This window comes from Siphateles boraxobius, unplaced genomic scaffold, assembly GCF_051911475.1.
Source record: "Siphateles boraxobius isolate OS27281-9 unplaced genomic scaffold, OSU_SipBor_1 48, whole genome shotgun sequence".
Taxonomy (NCBI): Eukaryota; Metazoa; Chordata; class Actinopteri; order Cypriniformes; family Leuciscidae; genus Siphateles; species Siphateles boraxobius.
Genome location: NW_027509119.1, coordinates 2,892,148 through 2,912,500, shown reverse-complemented (window position 1 = coordinate 2,912,500; position 20,353 = coordinate 2,892,148). Strand labels below are relative to the sequence as shown.

At 38.6% G+C, this 20,353-nt stretch overlaps 1 protein-coding gene across 1 annotated transcript; it reads right to left on the bottom strand.

Annotated features, from left to right (window-relative positions):
• Nucleotides 1–1,696: 1,696 nt before the first annotated feature.
• Nucleotides 1,697–13,036, bottom strand: dpep1 (dipeptidase 1). Its single transcript, XM_077202087.1, is given in 11 exon segments — nucleotides 1,697–2,069; nucleotides 2,165–2,300; nucleotides 2,515–2,590; nucleotides 3,137–3,175; nucleotides 3,178–3,199; nucleotides 3,898–4,074; nucleotides 4,920–4,989; nucleotides 6,349–6,499; nucleotides 7,678–7,810; nucleotides 7,988–8,114; nucleotides 12,871–13,036. Coding segments are annotated over 11 exon segments (1,221 nt in total). The 5' UTR covers nucleotides 12,990–13,036; the 3' UTR covers nucleotides 1,697–1,898.
• Nucleotides 13,037–20,353: the final 7,317 nt, after the last annotated feature.

The window sequence follows — 20,353 nt, the reverse complement described above, 5'->3', positions numbered from 1 at the left end:
CAGGACAGGGCAGGGCAGGGCAGGGCAGGACAGGGCAGGACAGGGCAGGACAGGGCAGGACAGGGCAGGGCAGGACAGGGCAGGACAGGGCAGGACAGGGCAGGGCAGGGCAGGGCAGGGCAGGACAGGACAGAACAGGACGGGGCAGGACAGGACAGGGCAGGACAGGGCAGGACAGGGCAGGACAGGGCAGGACAGAACAGGGCAGGGCAGGACAGGACAGGGCAGGACAGGACAGAACAGGACGGGCGGGGCAGGACAGGGCAGGACAGGACAGGACAGGACAGGACAGGGCAGGACAGGACAGGACAGGGCAGGACAGGGCAGGACAGGACAGGACAGAAAAGGACGGGGCAGGACAGAACAGGACAGGGCAGGACAGGGCAGGGTAGGACAGGACAGAACAGGACGGGGCAGGACAGGACAGGACAGGACAGGACAGGGCAGGGCAGGGCAGGACAGGACAGGGCAGGACAGGACAGGGCAGGGCAGGACAGGGCAGGACAGGACAGGACAGAACAGGACGGGGCAGGACAGGACAGGGCAGGACAGGGCAGGGCAGGGCAGGACAGGACAGAACAGGACGGGACAGGACAGGGCAGGACAGGGCAGGACAGGGCAGGACAGGACAGGGCAGGACAGGGCAGGACAGGGCAGGACAGGGCAGGACAGGACAGGACAGGGCAGGGCAGGGCAGAGCAGGGCAGGACAGGGCAGGACAGGACAGAACAGGACAGGGCAGGACAGGACAGGACAGGGCAGGGCAGGACAGGGCAGGGCAGGGCAGGGCAGGACAGGACAGGACAGGGCAGGACAGGGCAGGACAGGACAGGGCAGGGCAGGGCAGGACAGGACAGGACAGGACCGAGAGGTAAGCACGCAATGATTTTTCAAGTGGGTACATGAATAATCTCGTGACAAGACAGGGGAAAAGGAGGACTAGAAGAAGCAAACACAATTAGAGGGAAAGGGGGAGCAGGTGTGGGAATGATTAGTGCGATACTGGCAGTGCTTGAAGTGGGAAAAGAAAGGTGCCGGTACTCTCTTGCATTGGCAAATCATGACATTTGAGATTTCTACAGTGAAAAACAAAACTTATAACAAAACTTGTTGTTATTTATTAACAACATAAATGTAGCCTATTAAAACAAGTCGTGCGTGTGAGCACGTGCGTGCGAAAACGGAACTCCTCCAAGTCTGCAAGTCCAAAAATACATTTAGATTATTACATTTTATTTAATTAAATGCATTTATGGTGAGATTATTATATTTTCATGTCAATCTGTGTTTTGACCACGAACCATGAGCTGTCACTTTAATTCACAGCGTGCAGCACAGCAAAAATACACTTCAAGCATTGAATGCCGGGATAGAGTAGGGACAGCTGAGAGTGATGAGAGAGTGTGTAATGAGTGTATGCTTAAAGAGCGGTGAGTGAGAGACCACGAGAGAGGGAGACAGAGAAAAGAGAAAGATACCAGGATCATGACATGATGTAGGCCTATAACATAACTATATTTCATGTCAATTAATGATGTTTTATAATCTTGTTGCTAACACTTATGTCCTAAACCCCTTGTGAAACTTTTAATTGGGTTTATATAATCCCTCTATATTTGTGACAATCTTCCAATTGATCATACTTGAGTCACACAGACTTCAACATTCAGCCTGCAAAACACAACAATGGTAACAATTATATTTTATTTAAAGTAAATTATCAAGTACTCTCTACAGTTCTTGTTTAGTTACTAGAACTCTTGTGTAAGTGAACTAACTAAGCATTTGTCAGTACCACAAACTATTTCTATTTCACTTGTTTTTTTAAGGCAATCGGTTTGCATGCTTTTTTAAAGTAAGTCCAACTAATTCGATTTTACAGTATAGTAAGGGGTCGATTATAATAATGTGATTATCAGTGTCAGAACCAAGACAAGTGGATAAAAAGACTGTGTGCATGTTGAACTGGATTTCCCTGGATAGCCATAGTCTGTCCTGCAGGAGTTTTGGACTTCTTTAAGAGGGATGGGTTCATCATCAGCTTTGTCTCCATTCAGTCTGTCTCTTACCTAATGAAACACAAGTTACTTTTTTACTTCAGTGATCAGTAGATTTAATATTATACTGAGTGTGAGCATTAAAGCAGATGTGCTCTTGCTCTTACCGCCTCCACCTCTCTGAACACTCGTAGCAGGTTTCGTCCCAGAGCGTCTCTGACCTCTTCATCTGACCAGTTACGCCTGAGCAGTTCAGCCACCAGGTCTGGGTACTTTGACACGTCCTCTAGACCTTCTGGCACCCTGTGCAAAAACAATGCTTTAATTATTCATGGTTATATATGCAGTCCTGTTTACTTGTCCATCTGTCTTCTATAATTAACGGCAATTTTCTATTACATGCAATAGCCTGCACATGCTTTGCAAACGTGAAATGTACCACAATACCTTCTACCGTCAAATGGCATTACCATTAAATTAAAAAGCAGACAGTCTTTTAACTAATTAGCATGCTTACCTTGTCACGCCATCATAATCCCCTCCAAATCCAATGATACTAGCGTCAGCCACGTTCTTGATGTGGTCAAAGTGATCTGAATTTCACATATAGAAGTGGAGTCACATATTAACGTCTTGCCTTGTTTTCTTAAAGTCCCCCTGTAGTCGATCATTTTATTGCTTAAAACTCATCTTTGATCACCAAAATTGCATATTTAAACATTTGTCCTTGAAAAAAATGTCGTCGTGCCTTAAAATAGCTTGAATGTAACTCGACACCCTTACTTCAATTAGTATTCGCAGTTCTATGAATATGCAAATGAGCCCCGCCTCCACTCACTCACTCACTCACTCAGAGATCCACTCGTTGACGATCACACGTTGATCTGATTGGTTACAAGGTAGTTTGTGACGTCAGAAACACCAGCGATTTCAAACCATGTTTTTGAAACTGTCTTTGGTTCACTGCAGTTTTAAGGAGAAAATACTCAGAAATGCTGTCGACTTATGAATTTACACATGGTTTGTCTTAAAGCATATTAAAAACATAAGCGTTAAAAGCTGGATTTTCACCACAGGGGGATTTTAAGGAGTGCTATATGAAGGGGTAATAGACACTTAGGTTGGTTTAAAGAACTCACTAGCCACATCAGAGATGTTAGCAGTCTCTTGGCAGGTCACATGACGATCCCCTTCTTTTTTTTCTGAAACAGAAACATTTTAGAAAATTATACGACCAAATCACAAACTATATATTTTTGTTCAATTTTCTGTAAAACGTGTGTGTGTCAAGGTCATTTTGAATTTGGAAATGAAATGGTTTACTGATTTTTCAGAGAAAATATTTTATTACTATTATGGGGTCTTTTTTCAAATATTACCTTTCGTGCAGTGTGTAATATTGAATATAAAATGTCATAAAAAGTTTTAAAGATCAAAGTGCACAACAAAAAGTTATTGTCGCCTTAAAAAAAAGAAACGATTCTGAACTGCTGGAACGAGTCGTCAGTAATTCCAGTCTCATTTCCTGTTACAAACCTATAAAACAATGCAACACATTTGCATAATACCAGCCTATGATCTTGATTGGCTGTCCGTGAACTTTTGCCCCGCCCTTAAGCACTAATCATGTTTTTCATGTTGAGGGGACGCTGTTTTCTGCACTGCAAAAGCAAATCCACTTTGATGCACTTCAAAAGTATGAGGACTCAGCCTAGACTTGATACGGTAAAACTAATCTTTATATTTATAGTTGTTACTATCGTATTCTCTTTGAATTCTGTCCTGTCCTTATCTTTTATAACATCTTTTTATATCAGTAATATCACTTTTGAGTATGATATGTAAGTGCCTCATTGTCTCTTAGGTTAATAAACTCTGTTATTAGAGGTTGTAAACGCACCACTTCCAGAAGCACGTCATCGGGAACATTTCTCTTGTGTTTGCAGATGCTGTAGGCAGAAGAGTGACTGAAGATAACAGGAGCTTCGGAGATCTCCAGAACCTGCTTCATCACCGCCTCGGACACATGAGCCAGGTCGATCAGCATCCCAATGCGATTCATTTCCCGGATCACTCGCTGAAAGAAAAAAAAATTGGTCAAAAAAAAAAAAATTGGGTCAAAAAATTAAAAAATTGAAAAGTTGGAAGTGCTTAAATGCAACTTGCTTTTGCGTTTTGGCCTTCAAAGTGATGTCATGCCTGCACAACTCTATAAGGGATACTTTAAAAGTATACACTGGCTGTAACAAATCTGTAACTGAGTTTTTTTAAGTTGGTCCAAAGTATAATTTTTCCAAAAACTTTAATTTTAGATAGTTTCGTACCATTCCGATGAAGTAAAAAATTGTAAAAAAACAAAACGTAAAATTTTTCGGTTAAACATTTCAGAAGAGCACCAGTATAAACTGGCTGTAACAAATTAGAGTATTGTTGGTCCATTTTGGTAAGTTGATCCAAAGTATAATTTTTGGTTTCACTTTATTTTGATGGAGTATTAGCAGAGTATTAGTAGACTGGTAGGGTTAGGGTTAGAATAAGTTCACATGTAGTTGCAAAGTTACTTATAGTCAGTAGAGTGTCTGTTGGGAAGCATCACAATAAAGAGTTAGCAGATATGAAGCAGACAGTCCACTAATTCTGTAATGAGAGTTAGTTGACATGTAAGAGCAAAGTTACTTATAGTCAACAGAATGTTCAAAAGGGACCTTCAAAATAAAGTGTTACCAATTTTTTTTCAAAACCTTTAATTTGAGATAGTTTAGTACCCTTCTGAAGTAAAAAAAAAAAAAAAAAACCACTAAAATTTTTCAGTCAAAATTTACAGAAGAGCACCGGTATAAATTGGCTGTAACAATTTTTTTTAAGTTGGTCCCAAGTATAATTTTTCAGTGTAGAAATCTGACATTTCTAAGTGTGTCTAACCTTGCCGAAATCAGATAAACCATTGTGCTGTACAGGCTCAGATCCAGTGTCCACCAGCCAGTTGTCTCCCCTAGAAGGAAGTGAGACCAAAACACAGTAAAGGAAACAACTCTTCAAGTGAAATCAGATGTGCACGTGCTCTAATGTGGCTTTCTTTGGAAACCTGGTGCTTTAATTTCAACCCACACTTTTTTTCTAAATGAATTCTGTGAACAAGTTACAGTTGAAGAACAAGCCTGGAATCTCCCATGAATTTCACACACACAACGACAAAATTGTTATGGGTGTGTTACATAAAAGGAAGCTCCCCTGGCACATTTTTTGGTTTAGGTGTATTCCAAACTAATACCTCGTGTTATTTCCTCAACTCACAGGACCAACCAGTATTGACATTTCTGAAGTGAAGGCATGGAGTCATCTCAGGTAATCTTTTTATATCAACTGCTTAAAGGGTTAGTTCACCTAAAAATTTAAATTACCCCATGATGTAGTCATCCTAGGTGTTTATGACATTCTTCTTTCAGACAAATACAATCAGTTATATTAAAAATGTCCTGGCTTTTCCAAGCTTTATAATGGCAGTGAATGGTCGTTTCTGTTTTGAATTCCATAAAAGTGCATCTATCCATCATAAAAGTGCATCTATCCATCATAAAAGTGTCTATCCATCATAAAAGAGCATCTATCCATCATAAAAGAGCATCTATCCATCATAAAAGAGCATCTATCCATCATAAAAGTGCATCTATCCATCATAAAAGTGTCTATCCATCATAAAAGAGCATCTATCCATCATAAAAGTGCATCTGTCCACAATAAAAGAGCATCTATCCATCTTAAAAGTGCATCTATCCATGATAAAAGTGCATCTATCCATCATAAAAGTACATCTATCCATCATAAAAGTGCATCTATCCATAATAAAAGTGCATCCATTCATCATAAAAGTGCATCTATCCATCATAAAAGAGCATCTATCCATCATAAAAGAGCATCTATCCATCATAAAAGTGCATCTATCCATCATAAAAGTGCATCTATCCATCATAAAAGTGCATCTATCCATCATAAAAGAGCATCTATCCATCATAAAAGAGCATCTATCCATCATAAAAGTGCATCTATCCATCATAAAATCTGAAATGCACATTCTGTAAAGCTGCTTTGAAACAATAAGTATTGTGAAAAGCGCTATACAAATAAATTTGAATTGAATTGAATTGAATTGAATAAAAGTGCATCAATCCATCATAAAAGAGCATCCATTATAATGCTTGGAAGAGCCAGGACATTTTTTAATATAACTCTGATTGTATTCGTCTGAAAGAAGAAAGTCATATACACCTAGGATGGCTAAATCATGGGGTAATTGACATTTTTGGGTGAACTATCCTTTAAGTGAGGTAAACACTCGTGAACATCCACTCACCAGGGTGTGTTGCAGCTGTGTGTGAGCGTGAGATACCGGACGCCCAGCTGGTACATGGTGCGCAGGGTCCCTAAACTGCTGTCGATCGAATGTCCTCCTTCCACTCCAATCAAACTGGCTGTTTTGTTTTGCTGAAAGGCCTCCATTATATCTATAACAGCAATTTAGTTTTAGCTTAGATTAGTTTATAGTTATTAGAAACAATAAACCTTAATAAATACTAGGGCTGTGCAGTGATTGATCGCATCTGGAATAAAAGTACATAATATATGTGTGTGTACTGTGTATAATTATTTTGTACATATAAATACACACACAGTTACAGTTTATTTGAAGGTGTCATTGTTACAGTGTAATTATACATTTATGTACTGAGTAATAATAATTAACTACTGTACATGTATTGGGTTATGGTTAGGTACAGGATTTGGTTGAGGGTTTGTTGCATGTAATGATGCATAATTTACTGTTATTACTACAGTAAGTACATTAGAGCTGCATGATTCTGGAAAAATTGAGAATCTAGAGAATGTTTAAAATAGAGATCACGATTCTCCCACAATTCTGTATAGACAACAAAAATATTGAATTAATTTGTATTAATTCGATTTTTTTTTAAATCGCGTTGAGTGAATGATTCAGTGACTCATAAAAACTTCACTAGTTTCATTACTAGATGAATCAGCATTTTTGAATGAATCTCTTGAATGAATGATTTAATGATTCACATTTTTCAACAGTCACGTGTCGCCACCTACTGGTGTAACAGTGTAATGATACAATCTTTATTTGAAGTGTCAAGTTACTTTCAAAAGGTGATTTACTCTATTTTGATTGCTACCGTACACATTAAACCTGACATGTTTTTTCTTAGGTGATCGGATTTTTCATTATCTTTTCATGATCGGATAGATATCCTGTCAGAGAAAATGTGTGATCTGACCAGGTGTATCAGGCACATAGACATAGCCCAATCGTCTATTTAAAATAGATTGTGTGGGTGTCTGAAGAATAAAAATCGCAATCTTTTAACGATTAATCGTGCGGCTCTAACATACAGTATGTAACAAAGACACTGTTAAATAAAGTCTTTCCATCACTTCTAACTGGCTGAAATCACAAGAGCCCATCGGGTCCTTTCTTTTTACAGATTACAGATTTTTCAAAATGTGTATCCCTCTTCTTAAAAGCAACAAAATTTTCGGTATAATTAATGTTGAATCAAAGATGCTAATTAGGGTTACTGAAAACATCATTGTACTCCATTTTGAAGTTTATTTGATTCACCTTTTACAAGGATTTGTGTGTACTGCTCCGTCTCTGTCTTACCTTGACTGCTAGCAGCAAATTTGAAAACATCTGGGTATTTATGACACATCCTGTGAATGACATCGATCTGCTCCAGGGTCTGTCTGACGGCATCTTTGTACTGGGTGTCACATGGTACATAAGCGGCCCAGAACTGCAACCGAAACGCAAACATAACCACACACAGTTCAGTTTGCAGACTACGTTAAATGTTCCTATGCTTGTGTGTGTGTGTGTGTGTGTGTGTGTGTGTGTGTGTGTGTGTGTGTGTGTGTGTGTGTGTGTGTGTGTGTGTGTGTGTGTGTGTGTGTGTGTGTGTGTGTGTGTGTACCTGTGCTGAGAGGTGTCCTGCTTTGATTTTTGGGATGTTGGTGTGTGTGTTGTCTAGTTTGTACAAGTCCACCGTGTTGAGCTGATTATTAAACATCTTCCTCATTTGCCAGGGCAGATCGTTGTGCCTGTTTTATAAGAGATTACTTTCAAACAGAATCATAGATAATAAAAAAAGAGAACATTGTAAATTACACTTGCTATTCCTATTTCTTCCGTCCTCTCTGGTAGCTCTATTTGTTCCAACAAAACATTTATAAAATGAAATATGTTTACACAAACTTATCATCGATCTAAATTAATCCTAAAGATAAGAGCTAAACTCTAAACTCTGGATAGACAGACATACAGACAGACAGATAGATAGATAGACAGACAGACAGACAGACAGACAGATATAGTTCTAGACATAGACATAATAAATACATAGACGCCCTATTGGCCGCTTTGGAACGTTGCTGCGATACGTCAACGCGTCCGCCATTTTGCGGAGGGCAAGACTGCGCTGTAAACAAATACAAGTAAACGGGTGAGCTGCGGTTTTTATGGATAAAAACAAAAAATGTTTTTACATTTATCAGCCGATTTCAGTGGTTTGTATGTGGTGTACAAAAAGTTTCATCTCCAGTTATTTAAAATCTCGATAGACTTATAAAAAAAATGTATTAGGAATTGTCAAAGCTCAGGCTTGTCATGTAACGTTTGGCTATTTGGCTTTTTATTCTTGGATAAGAATTGTGAAGACCCCCATACTGAGATTTAATTTAATGTTCACATTAAATGAAATAAAGTTTTCTAATTGTGGAAAAAACTTTTTCTGTGATTGACCCGATTTTAGCAATAACAAAGATAACGGATGGATCCTTTATGGTAATACATATGATATGGTACAACTACAGTGAAATGCAAATAGTAAATATAAGACAAATAGTATATAAATATAAAAAAGATATATAATAGTAAATAGTTTAGTCAATAAAATAAACAAACAGTATACAGCAAATAAAATAGTAATGGATAGTATAGTTATATAATATCATAAGTACAATAAAACAATCATACAAATATTGATAATAGCATACAGTTTATGTATAATACTATAATAATAGCAATTTAATAAGAAATATCAATTACAGTATATAGACAGTAAAAATAATAAGTTAGTGACTATGATAGCATAACTATAATAGATTGATAATCGCAAGTGGTATAATATTATAATAACAATAATAATAAGAACAGCAAATACAATGTAATATCAATTGCAGAATAATATAGACAATATAAAAAAATATGAAACATTATAATATTGATCATTAAACTGACATTTGATTTGTCATTTTATTTTATGTAGGCCTACATAAAGTGAAGATAATGTATAAATATGCAAATATAATTTATATATTTTAAAATATTCCTACTTAGGCTATATAAAATAAAATGACACAACCCTGTCTCTTTTTTGTTAAATTTCAGTTTTATTGATCAGTAATAGCCATCATAACAGTATAAGTAGCCTAAAAGGTATAAAAAGCTAAACAAGACAAGAAATAAAGTAAACGATTCAGTCAAACACACAGCAGGATACAACGTTAAATAGCCTAAATATAAAGTTATGAAACTTTAGAACGTCAGAAGCACTAGCCGAGGTAAGGCTGTTCCAGGCGGGGTACATGAGCGCTGAGCGCCCGGTGATCGCCTGTATCTCACAACTCTGAAAACATCCGATTAAATTTTTAAATAGGCGCTATATTTTTAAATAAACCACAGATCTGAGCTTTAAACAACTACATTGTCGACTGAAAAACTATTAAGACCACATTTCGTGACACAATAACAGTAGTATTTTTAAATTTCGCGGCCTTTCTCCTCTGAACGTTACTATTACTAATTATATCATGACCAAATACAACCAGAAACAAATGTTCAGTCTTGCTTGTGAAAGGTAATTCCTCGAGACCTGTTTTCAGTTGTTTGGCGATTTGTGCAGCACACGAAAAGTGCATTTTTCTCTATTCCCGGTATGAGAGGTATGGGAAAGTTGCCCTCCGCAACATGGCGGCGCCGTTGACGTACGCTCCAGTGGCCAATAGGGCGTCTATGTATTTATTATGTCTAGGTTCTAGATCTTTTTGCATGTGAGTTGCCTAAAACTGACTGACTTATGACTCAAAGGCAGCAAACCGATCTTTTTTTTTCTTTTTTTTCTGTTGTCTCAAACTACTCACCAATCTTAAAATAAAAGAACACACCAATTTGAACATTTAAACCTTTGTTATCTATTATGTGATTGCTTTACAATATGCAATTCACTTAAAGGGGTCATATAATGGTACATGCACTTTTACAAGTTGATTATACTGAAATGTGTGTTGGCAGTGCCTGTACACAACCATCATATAATGATAAAAATCCATCCAGTGTTTTGGTTTTAATCTCCTTATATGTTTTCCCCTGCCTCAAATCGAGCCGTTCGATCTTGTGACATCACTAAATCGGACGCCCCTCCCACGATTGATAATAGAGGGAATGCGCGTGACGTCACCGTCAGCTGGAGTGATTGAGGCCACGCCCACTGAGTGGCAAAAAGACTGAGTGGCAGCATTGGTTTTCAGCGTGAATGGCGTGAAAAACACAAAAAACACATCTAAAACGGGAACGAGCTTTGCGATTGACTGTACAGCTACATTTGACAAGAAATCTGAGGCATATTTTTACAGACTGCCGAAAGCTACAGAACAGAGAAGCAAATGGATCACCACAATTCATAGAAACAACTTGACTCCAGGCAGAGAAAAATGGATTAGCAGTTATCATTGAGCACGTTTACATGCACACCAGTAAGCTGATAACTCACAAATATCAGCTTATTGAAATAACCAGTTTCCGCTGTTTACATGCAAACCAGTTAAACCAATGCAAGTAATGACTTTATTAACAACACACCATGACTTAATTAATAAATGAGGCCATGACCCTGTGTGACGACAAACAATAATTTTCGTATCTGAGTATTTCATTTGTTATGCCGGTTGATGTTAAATAAAGCTTGCAACATGTCAGCGGGAAACTTACAGCTCGTATATTATCCTCTCATGCAGTTACTGATGCAGCGTTTTGACTGAACCACTTTTACTTCTGCACGAGATGAGAGGACATTTTTATAATGTTCTGGGTCATGAAAGAGTCTGCATTTGTGATATATTTCCTTCTTCCTTTCCTGCAAAACGCTCACTCTGTCTGGATGTGTTTAAATCTGCAATAAGGATGCGTTTCTGTCATATTTCACACATGCGCACTTCAATAAGCCGATAGAAAGCAGGTTAATGCGTTTACATAATGCGAAATCCGAGTAAGAGGCAAAAAACTACCTGTGTCGAACGGTTTATGCTTAAGCCGGTTATGAACCATACTCCGATAAAAGAAAACGGGTTTTCGCGTTTACATGACCACATGCGTTGTCGGCTTATTATGCATAACGGATGTTTTTTAAATAAACTGACAAAAAAACTTTAGGCTACAAGTTTTAGGGCTGGACGATATGATTATAGCCTATGTATAACATTGATATTGTGATTACCTGGATTTAGACCTACATATATTGTATTTATATAAAGCCTTCACAGGCAAATTTGCTTCAAGTATTTCCCCGGCGTCGAAATCAGGCACATATAAATGTCAGGAAACACAATGGCTGCATGTCAATATCCATGGATCACTGGATCTTTGGTAGGCCTAAGTTGTAAGGAACACTTATATCGAGTCCAACCATCATTTGTTTTACTCTCGTTTCCGCAGTTTCCCCTATTAAATCCAGTAACGCAGCAGCTCTTTTGCCACTCAGTCCGGCTAGGAGGGCGGTTCCCCTGGGAAAGTGACGTCAGCAATGCATACCCTCTATAGACAGCAGCGTTTCAACACAGGCCCGCCCTGAGCGAGCTGTCATCGTAGTCCGCCATTGTTGATACGCTGGAGCAGAATGGCGTCTAAAGGCTGATGTATACTTCTGTGTCGGACCTACGCCGGAGCCTCTACGCCGTAGACTACGCTTTGGTTTTAATTTATACTTCTGCGTCGGACCTACGCCGGAACCTCTACGCCGTAGACTACGCTCTTGGTTTTAATTTATACTTCTGCGTCGTTGTCCGCGTTGACGCACGCAGAGGGAGCATGTGAAACCCGAGGGAGCGGTTTGAGCAGACCAACCACAGCGCTTGCGTCCGCGTAGAATTGACGCGTTGTTACATTTTTGGAGAGGTGCACGTCAGGGTACGCCGAAGGGTACGCGTGCTACGCACAGCCTACGATGTAGCTACGGCGTAAGTTCGACCCAGAAGTATAAATTGGGCTTAAGCGATTGTGTTGTTCTGTTCTTGGCTGTAATAAGGAACACAGCAGTCATTTTGGTGTTCCTAAATTCGAACCGCTGAAGACGCAGTGGCTGAGTTTTATTTTTGAAGGGAATATTCCCAACGATCTACGTAAATGCTTTTATGTTTGCGCTAATCATTTCTCAACAGACTGCTTTATAAACGAGGGTCAGTGTAAATCTGGTTTTGCTAAGAAGCTGGTCCTGAAAAAATAATCCGTTCCAACTATTCGTGACAAGCCTACATTTACCAAAAAAAAGTTTTTCAATATCAATCTGTCAACAAACTAACCTATACATCAGTAAACACATAGCGTCTGTATCTCACTACTCTACCCTGCCAGTACATACAAAAATAGATCAAAGTGACATTACGTTAACCAACCATTCAGAAAAGTCCTGTTCGAGCCTTAATTGTCGAACAGATAGATAGATAGATAGATAGATAGATAGATAGATAGATAGATAGATAGATAGATAGATAGATAGATAGATAGATAGATAGATAGACTTACCCGTCTATAAGTGGGGTATCAGACATCAGACTAAGTGCGCGATCCTTATATTCGTCTGCTATCGAGCTGACTGTAAAAGCCCAGAGAACTAAACTCACAGTTTTGGCCCGTTCCATCATCACCACACCGTTTACTCCCTCGATAACCCTTAATTACGGATTGCTCCTCAAATTGCTCCTCAAAAGACTCTGTGTGTCTCTACACTAAAACTAAAACACCCGTGTCATCATCATGATGGAGAACTGAGTGTGAGTTAATGTATAATTTTGGGTTGTAAGATTGTCCCATAAAGAGGGACGGTTGTCACATAAAATTTTTTTTTTTATTTTAAAACTAGAGCAAAGTGTACCTTCAGTTCAGCTCAGCGCAAAATACTTAACTAATCTAATTAAAGTTAACAAAGAAAGTAACTTGGCCAGTTAAAGATTGTTGAGTAATTTCTACTTGGTTGAAGTGTACCTTGCTATAAGTTGTTTCAAGTACATTTTACTCAAAACAATATGACACTGAATTAAGTTGCATGTTTTATTTAAAACATCTAAATAATACAGTAGATACTGTATATACAGCATATCTACATAATAAAAGTGGCACCCACCTGAACACAGTGACTTGCCTTGCCTTACACAATAACAGTAACATTCATTGGATCATTTTTATGAGTGGGTTATTTTGAGTGGAAAATTAACTCCAGATGTCACAAAACAGAAAACTTAAAAATTTAACAACACAAGCAATGATAAAACATTTTAAATGAAGCTGGAAAACAGAAAAATGCAACCTTATTAATTATTTATGCCCAAGTGCATGATGGGAACACGAGTATCTGAAAGTTGAGTAGGATTTAGTTCATTTTATTGTTGATATTAACGCTTTAATTTCTACAAGCTGAAATTTAGTACTAATACAGAATTTACTTTGTTTTATAACTTCGTGCCTGAACTAACTTGTTAATGTAGAAATTCCTTGGGGTTTTTTGTAGTGCTTACTTGACAAAAGAATCATTTTTATCTGTGTAGATTGATTGTTTCTGTGATAAAAATGCAGAAGCAAGACCAGATAAAGGATGTCTGGTGAGTGACAGTGAGTCTGTGGCAGGACATTCTCTATTATTAACCAATGGCAGATAGAGATCAAGTTAAGGAAACCTGTTTTAAAACAGTCAGATGTCCAAAGAGTGTACAACCCATGCAACCCGAGCAAATTAATCCCTGCCCACTTTTTCAGCGCGTTGGTTCCAGTGTTTTTTCCATTCATTTCTCCCATTGAGATTTAAAAAGTTATTTGTTAAAGCATTATAAGCCATGGACCAAACCAACCATCTACGAGGTGAATCATAATATTGCAAAAACTTTGATTTGAAGCAAAAAAGTATTTGAAAATCGGATAAAATACTAAGGTACAAGACTGTGAACTTGACAGCATTAGTGAGGGAAAGAACTACAATCCCATGAAGCATATATATATTTATATATGTGTGTGTATTAAGTATTTAGAGTGTGTAAGGAGATTGACTTGATTGTGTAATTCGTAGTGCTTCATGGGAGAGGGCAGAGCTAAAGAGCTCTTTTGGTGCATTTTGCTCGTTCTGACTCTCTGATTGGGGGATTTTCGCACTGCATCATGGGTAATGTAGTATTTCATAACGAATAACGTTTTTATTTTAAAACTAAGAAATAATGCAGGCTGACGGCTTCAATAGAAGCAAATACTACGATTGATTAACAACCTTACAACTCACAACAGGGCTGTCTGTATAAGTTTATTATTTACTGCGAGTTATTGTTAAAAATCTATTTCACTATGGAGAAAAGGAATGCTGTTTTTACTCCCGGAACCCAACTGGCTTTAACTACTATGTACTTACATCAAAAAATAAGTACAATGTACTTATTGTCTTCATGTTGTATTGTAAAACACTTTTGGTGCTATGAGGTGTGATACGGGTGAGGTTAGGGGCAGGTGTGTGTGATACGGGTAAGGTTAGGGTCAGGTGTGTGTAATACGGGTAAGGTTAGGGACAGGTGTGTGTGATACGGGTAAGGTTAGGGACAGGTGTGTGTGATACGGGTAAGGTTAGGGTCAGGTGTGTGTGATACGGGTGAGGTTAGGGTCAGGTGTGTGTACGGTTGGGTACCGAAACGCGGTGCCAATAGGGAACCGGTTCCGACGTAAACGGTAGTAACCAGACCGAATAACAACGAAAATTTCGATACCTGATTTCGGTGCCTGACTCTCTGTATCATTAGGCGCACACACGCAAGGTCTCTCGCTCTCTCTCTCTCTCTCCCTCTCCGCCGTGCACGCACAATACTGTTTGAAGCACAGTCTGTTCTGTCTCGCATGCGCGCTCTTGCTCGCTCGCTCTAGATTACAGGAGATTTTAACTAATTTGCGGGCATCAGGGAGCCGTTATGAATATGCGGGAGACTCCCAGAACGTCTGCTGATTGCAAGGGGATTAATGAAGATGCCGAAGACAAAACACTCCATGGTTTGGCTGCATTTCACGTGTAAAATTACACGTCAGAACGCCCTCTCTGTGCCGATTGTCTGAAGCTCATATAGAATCACGTCAATCCATTGGCTGATGGCGCGGGCGCCACCTCGACGCTCATGTCGTCTTATTATATTATATTATCATCTGCTCCTCAGATTTCTCTGCCGAAAAAGGAAGGTTGTCGGCAGCGCGAGGAGCTTGGCAGCGAACGCAGCGTCTCGTTCCCTATTCAGAGAACATAGGTTACATCAGTAACCAGAGACGTTCTCTTTCATAGGTTCACTCAACACTGCGTAGCTAAGAAGCAGTCATGTCGCCTTGGCTACGGCAGTTCATTGGAACGAATGCGTCAATAGAGCCGCCATCTTGAAACAGGGGAACCCCTAATTAGCGTCAATGTAGGAAAATGGTCTAGCAGAAATAAAATCACCATAAATCGTCATGAATGAGATTTTCTAGTTGTTTTGGTTTGTTCCAACGGTCAGATATCTATTAATTGTAGAGTCCAGAAATTTTTTAAAAAATTTACAAAATTTCACAATCTTGTGAAATGTAATCCCTTGCTGTCTGGTTTTTAGATTTCGTTCGTGTAAACATCCATACGCAGCACAAAAGTCCGGCATCATCCATGAATTCAGCGTTACCTAGCTACTTCCTATGACAAGTGTCACGGCTTGGCGGATGAAGGAAGACAGATGACGTTGATTACAAGCGATAGTTAGTTTTAATAATAGCAAACAGAATGTAACAGCGTATAACATCAACCATGTACACAAACACTAACACAACGTAACATAAGACAACGACTAAATGTAATCCCCGACCACTTTTTTAACATATGGATTAACTACTATGTACTTACATCAAAAAATAAGTACAATGTACTTATTGTCTTCATGTTGTATTGTAAAACACTTTTGCTGCTATGAGGTGTGATACGGGTAAGGTTAGGGTCAGGTGTGTGTAATACGGGTAAGGTTAGGGTCAGGTGTGTGTGATACGGGTAAGGTTAGGGTCAGGTGTGAGTGATACGGGTAAGGTTAGGGACAGGAGTGTGTGATACGGGTAAGGTTAGGGTCACGTGTGTGTGATACGGGTAAGGTTAGGGACAGGTGTGAGTGATACGGGTAAGGTTAGGGACAGGAGTGTGTGATACGGGTAAGGTTAGGGTCAGGTCGTGTGTTATACAGGTAAGGTTAGGGACAGGTGTGAGTGATACGGGTAAGGTTAGGGACAGGAGTGTGTGATACGGGTAAGGTTAGGGTCAGGTGTGTGTGATACGGGTAAGGTTAGGGACAGGTGTGAGTGATACGGGTAAGGTTAGGGACAGGAGTGTGTGATACGGGTAAGGTTAGGGTCAGGTGTGTGTGATATGGGTAAGGTTAGGGAAAGGTGTGTGTGATACGGGTAAGGTTAGGGTGAGGTGTGTGTGATACGGGTATGGTTAGGGTCAGGCGTGTGTGATACGGGTAAGGTTAGGGACAGGTGTGTGTGATACGGGTATGGTTAGGGTCAGTCGTGTGTAATACGGGTAAGGTTAGGGACAGGTGTGTGTGATACGGGTAAGGTTAGGGACAGGTGTGAGTGATACGGGTAAGGTTAGGGACAGGAGTGTGTGATACGGGTAAGGTTAGGGTCAGGTGTGTGTGATATGGGTAAGGTTAGGGAAAGGTGTGTGTGATACGGGTAAGGTTAGGGTGAGGTGTGTGTGATACGGGTATGGTTAGGGTCAGGCGTGTGTGATACGGGTAAGGTTCGGGTCAGGCGTGTGTGATACGGGTAAGGTTTGGGTGAGGTGTGTGTGATACGGGTAAGGTTAGGGACAGGTGTGTGTGATACGGGTAAGGTTAGGGTAAGGTGTGTGTGATACAGGTAAGGTTAGGGTAAGGCGTGTGTGATACGGGTAAGGTTAGGGTGAGGTGTGTGTGATACGGGTAAGGTTAGGGTGAGCTGTGTGTGATATGGGTAAGGTTAGGGTGAGGTGTGTGTGATACGGGTAAGGTTAGGGTCAGGCGTGTGTGATACGGGTAAGGTTAGGGTGAGGTGTGTGTGATACGGGTAAGGTTAGGGTCAGGTGTGTGTGATACGGGTAAGGTTAGGGTGAGGTGTGTGTGATACGGGTAAGGTTAGGGTCAGGTGTGTGTGATACGGGTAAGGTCAGGGTGAGGTGTGTGTGATACGGGTAAGGTTAGGGTCAGGTGTGTGTGATACGGGTAAGGTCAGGGTGAGGTGTGTGTGATACGGGTAAGGTTAGGGTCAGGTGTGGTTTTATGTGTCGGTTTAAGGGTGGGTTAAGGTGTAAGGGAAGGGTCAACAATGTAATTACATAAATTAATTACAGCTGTAATTACATGCAGGTATTTTTAAAATATAAGAACAATGTAAAAACATATATGTACACAATAAGTCCATTGTATCAAATTATTAATTTTAATGTTAGTACATAGTAGTTAAAGCCCCTTAATATAAAGTGGGACCACCAAATGTTGCACTGTGCACTGTTAGTGTTTTTTCTAATTAAATTGTGTGAAAAAAATGTTTTTTTGCGAAAGCTCAATATTTTGCAGAAGTGTGAATTTGCTCACTTTATCTTGTTTTCTTGCACTTTATCAAGTTCTGCAGAAATTCACACTTCACCTTATGTAACTTTCGAATAGATGAAATTATATGGGCCTTTCTACAGAATTGGTTCAAAGTTGGAAACGTCTTGAAAGAAATGTGTATTTTTTTCACAAATGTTATATGTATGCAAATTGTATAATTTCCAACGTACACATTTCTAGTAATTGTGCAGTTAATTATTATATTGTATTTTCAGAAAGTTTTGGAATATTTTTCCTCTCCCCAAATTTGTCACTACCGAAACACAATAATAAATAATTTAATAAGAAGACTTATATTGTCCTATTAATATTTTGTTTACATCTACCTTTTTTAAAAAAGGTTTTCACAGGTAAATCAATAACAATTACAAAAATGTCTTTGTTATGACAACTTGACATTAACCAAGAAATCATAACCTGTCAACCTGTCACAAATATGTCATAACAGGTCTAATTATCAAACTTAAAGAAGTTATTTAGCTGTGCGTTAACATTACATTACCCTGTCATATGTTATGGTTGGTTTTAACTTTGGTTGTCATGACACCATTATAACTGTGACATATATATTTTACTTGTCCTCAAGTAAAGTGGAACACGTTGGACTAGTTATGATTTCTTGGTTAATATCAAGTTGTCATAACAAAGACATTTTTTCTTGGTTAATGTCAAGTTGTCATAACAAAGACATTTTAAACAATGTCAACTTTGCATTAAAAGTGTCATAATTTACCGAATGACAATTAATGACAACAGTCATAAACATTCATAAAGACTCCTTCATGTTCATGACAGGTGTTATGTCATGTTTATGACAGTGTCATGTCAGTCTTATGCACACCCCTTCAAATAAAGTGTTACCCACTAGGCTAACATCTTAGTTGATAATTCAATATACTTTATTTTAGACAAAACATGCATGTTTCGGTCGTGGCGGCACATTTCCACTAGTGACAGTAATGTTTTGGTAGCGACCACATCACATTACAGAATTTTTACTCACATACTAAAACACTACTAAAACATACTAAGATACTAATGATTTGCATAACTGTACTAAAATTTTGTTTATTTCCCCCAAATAAATGATTATGTGTTCCCTTTTGTCACTACCAAAGCAATGATGACATGTTTCGGTAGTGACAATTTTAGATACTTTTGAGGCTAACTCTAAGATGCTAATCAGCACATGATTAACTAGCACAGTTCTGAACAGTTGTACACACACAAAAACTAAATTTTATCGAATAACACTCAAAAAACCATGATGCCACTCACAACCAAAACTTCACCACATGTTTTGGTAGTGACAGATTTTAGACACTTTTGAGCGTAGTTCAAAGATGATAATCAGCACATGGTTACCTAGCACAGTTCTGAACAGTAGTACACACATAAAAACTACATTTTATGGAAAAACACCCAAAAAAAGTTTGCTTAATTGCAGAAAAAAGGTGTTTGGTAGTGACGTTCTTTAAGGTTACACACAGATTTTCAGATTTTGAACACATTTCCCTCAACATGATGGTACCTATCTACAATGAAAGAGAGGCTATGAGAGAGAGGGACACAGGAATATTTCCTGATCAAAAAATGTAGGTGTGTGGTTAAAATCAGTCTCAGCCAATGGACTAAAACACACACTGTTTCGGTAGTGACATAAAAATGCGGGATACATTTTTTACATAAAGTTTCATGATTTAAAAGTAAAATATAAAATAAATGTTTTTTTAACTTCACTTTTTAAAAGAAATCAAAAAGATATTTTTAAAAACGACTATGAAAAAAATTTTAACAAAAATTCAATATTATTTTCACAAGTTGAAATTTAGTCGTTCGGGTTCGGGACAGCCCCCTCGCAATTAAAAGTACCCAATAAATAATGATTTTATATATATATATATATATATATATATATATATATATATATATATATATATATATATATATATATATATTAAGCTTACTGATATTTTAAATATTATTGTGGGATTCAATAAATAATAGAAGGATCTTTGTAAACATCTAAAATTTGAATACTTAAATTCTTTTTAAATGTGTTTTTGGTTTGTGGGACAGCAGTTTGAGCCAATTCTGTAGAACATCAACAACATCATACAGTCATAATCAAGTGGTCAGATATTTTTATCCAAAGCAACTTACTCAGTGCCATTATGGTCATGACTCATGGTTTGCTTCTTGTGGCGGTAAAACCAGCAACCCTCTATTTAAAGCCCTGAGCTTCAGCCACAACACTTAAAAGTGTTTTCCTTGTCACAAACTGAACAACGTACATTTCATAACAAATTTCTGCTCGTGCAAAACTATTCACACTTATAAGAAAAGCTTATAAGAGACCTTTTTTTCACATTTTATAACTG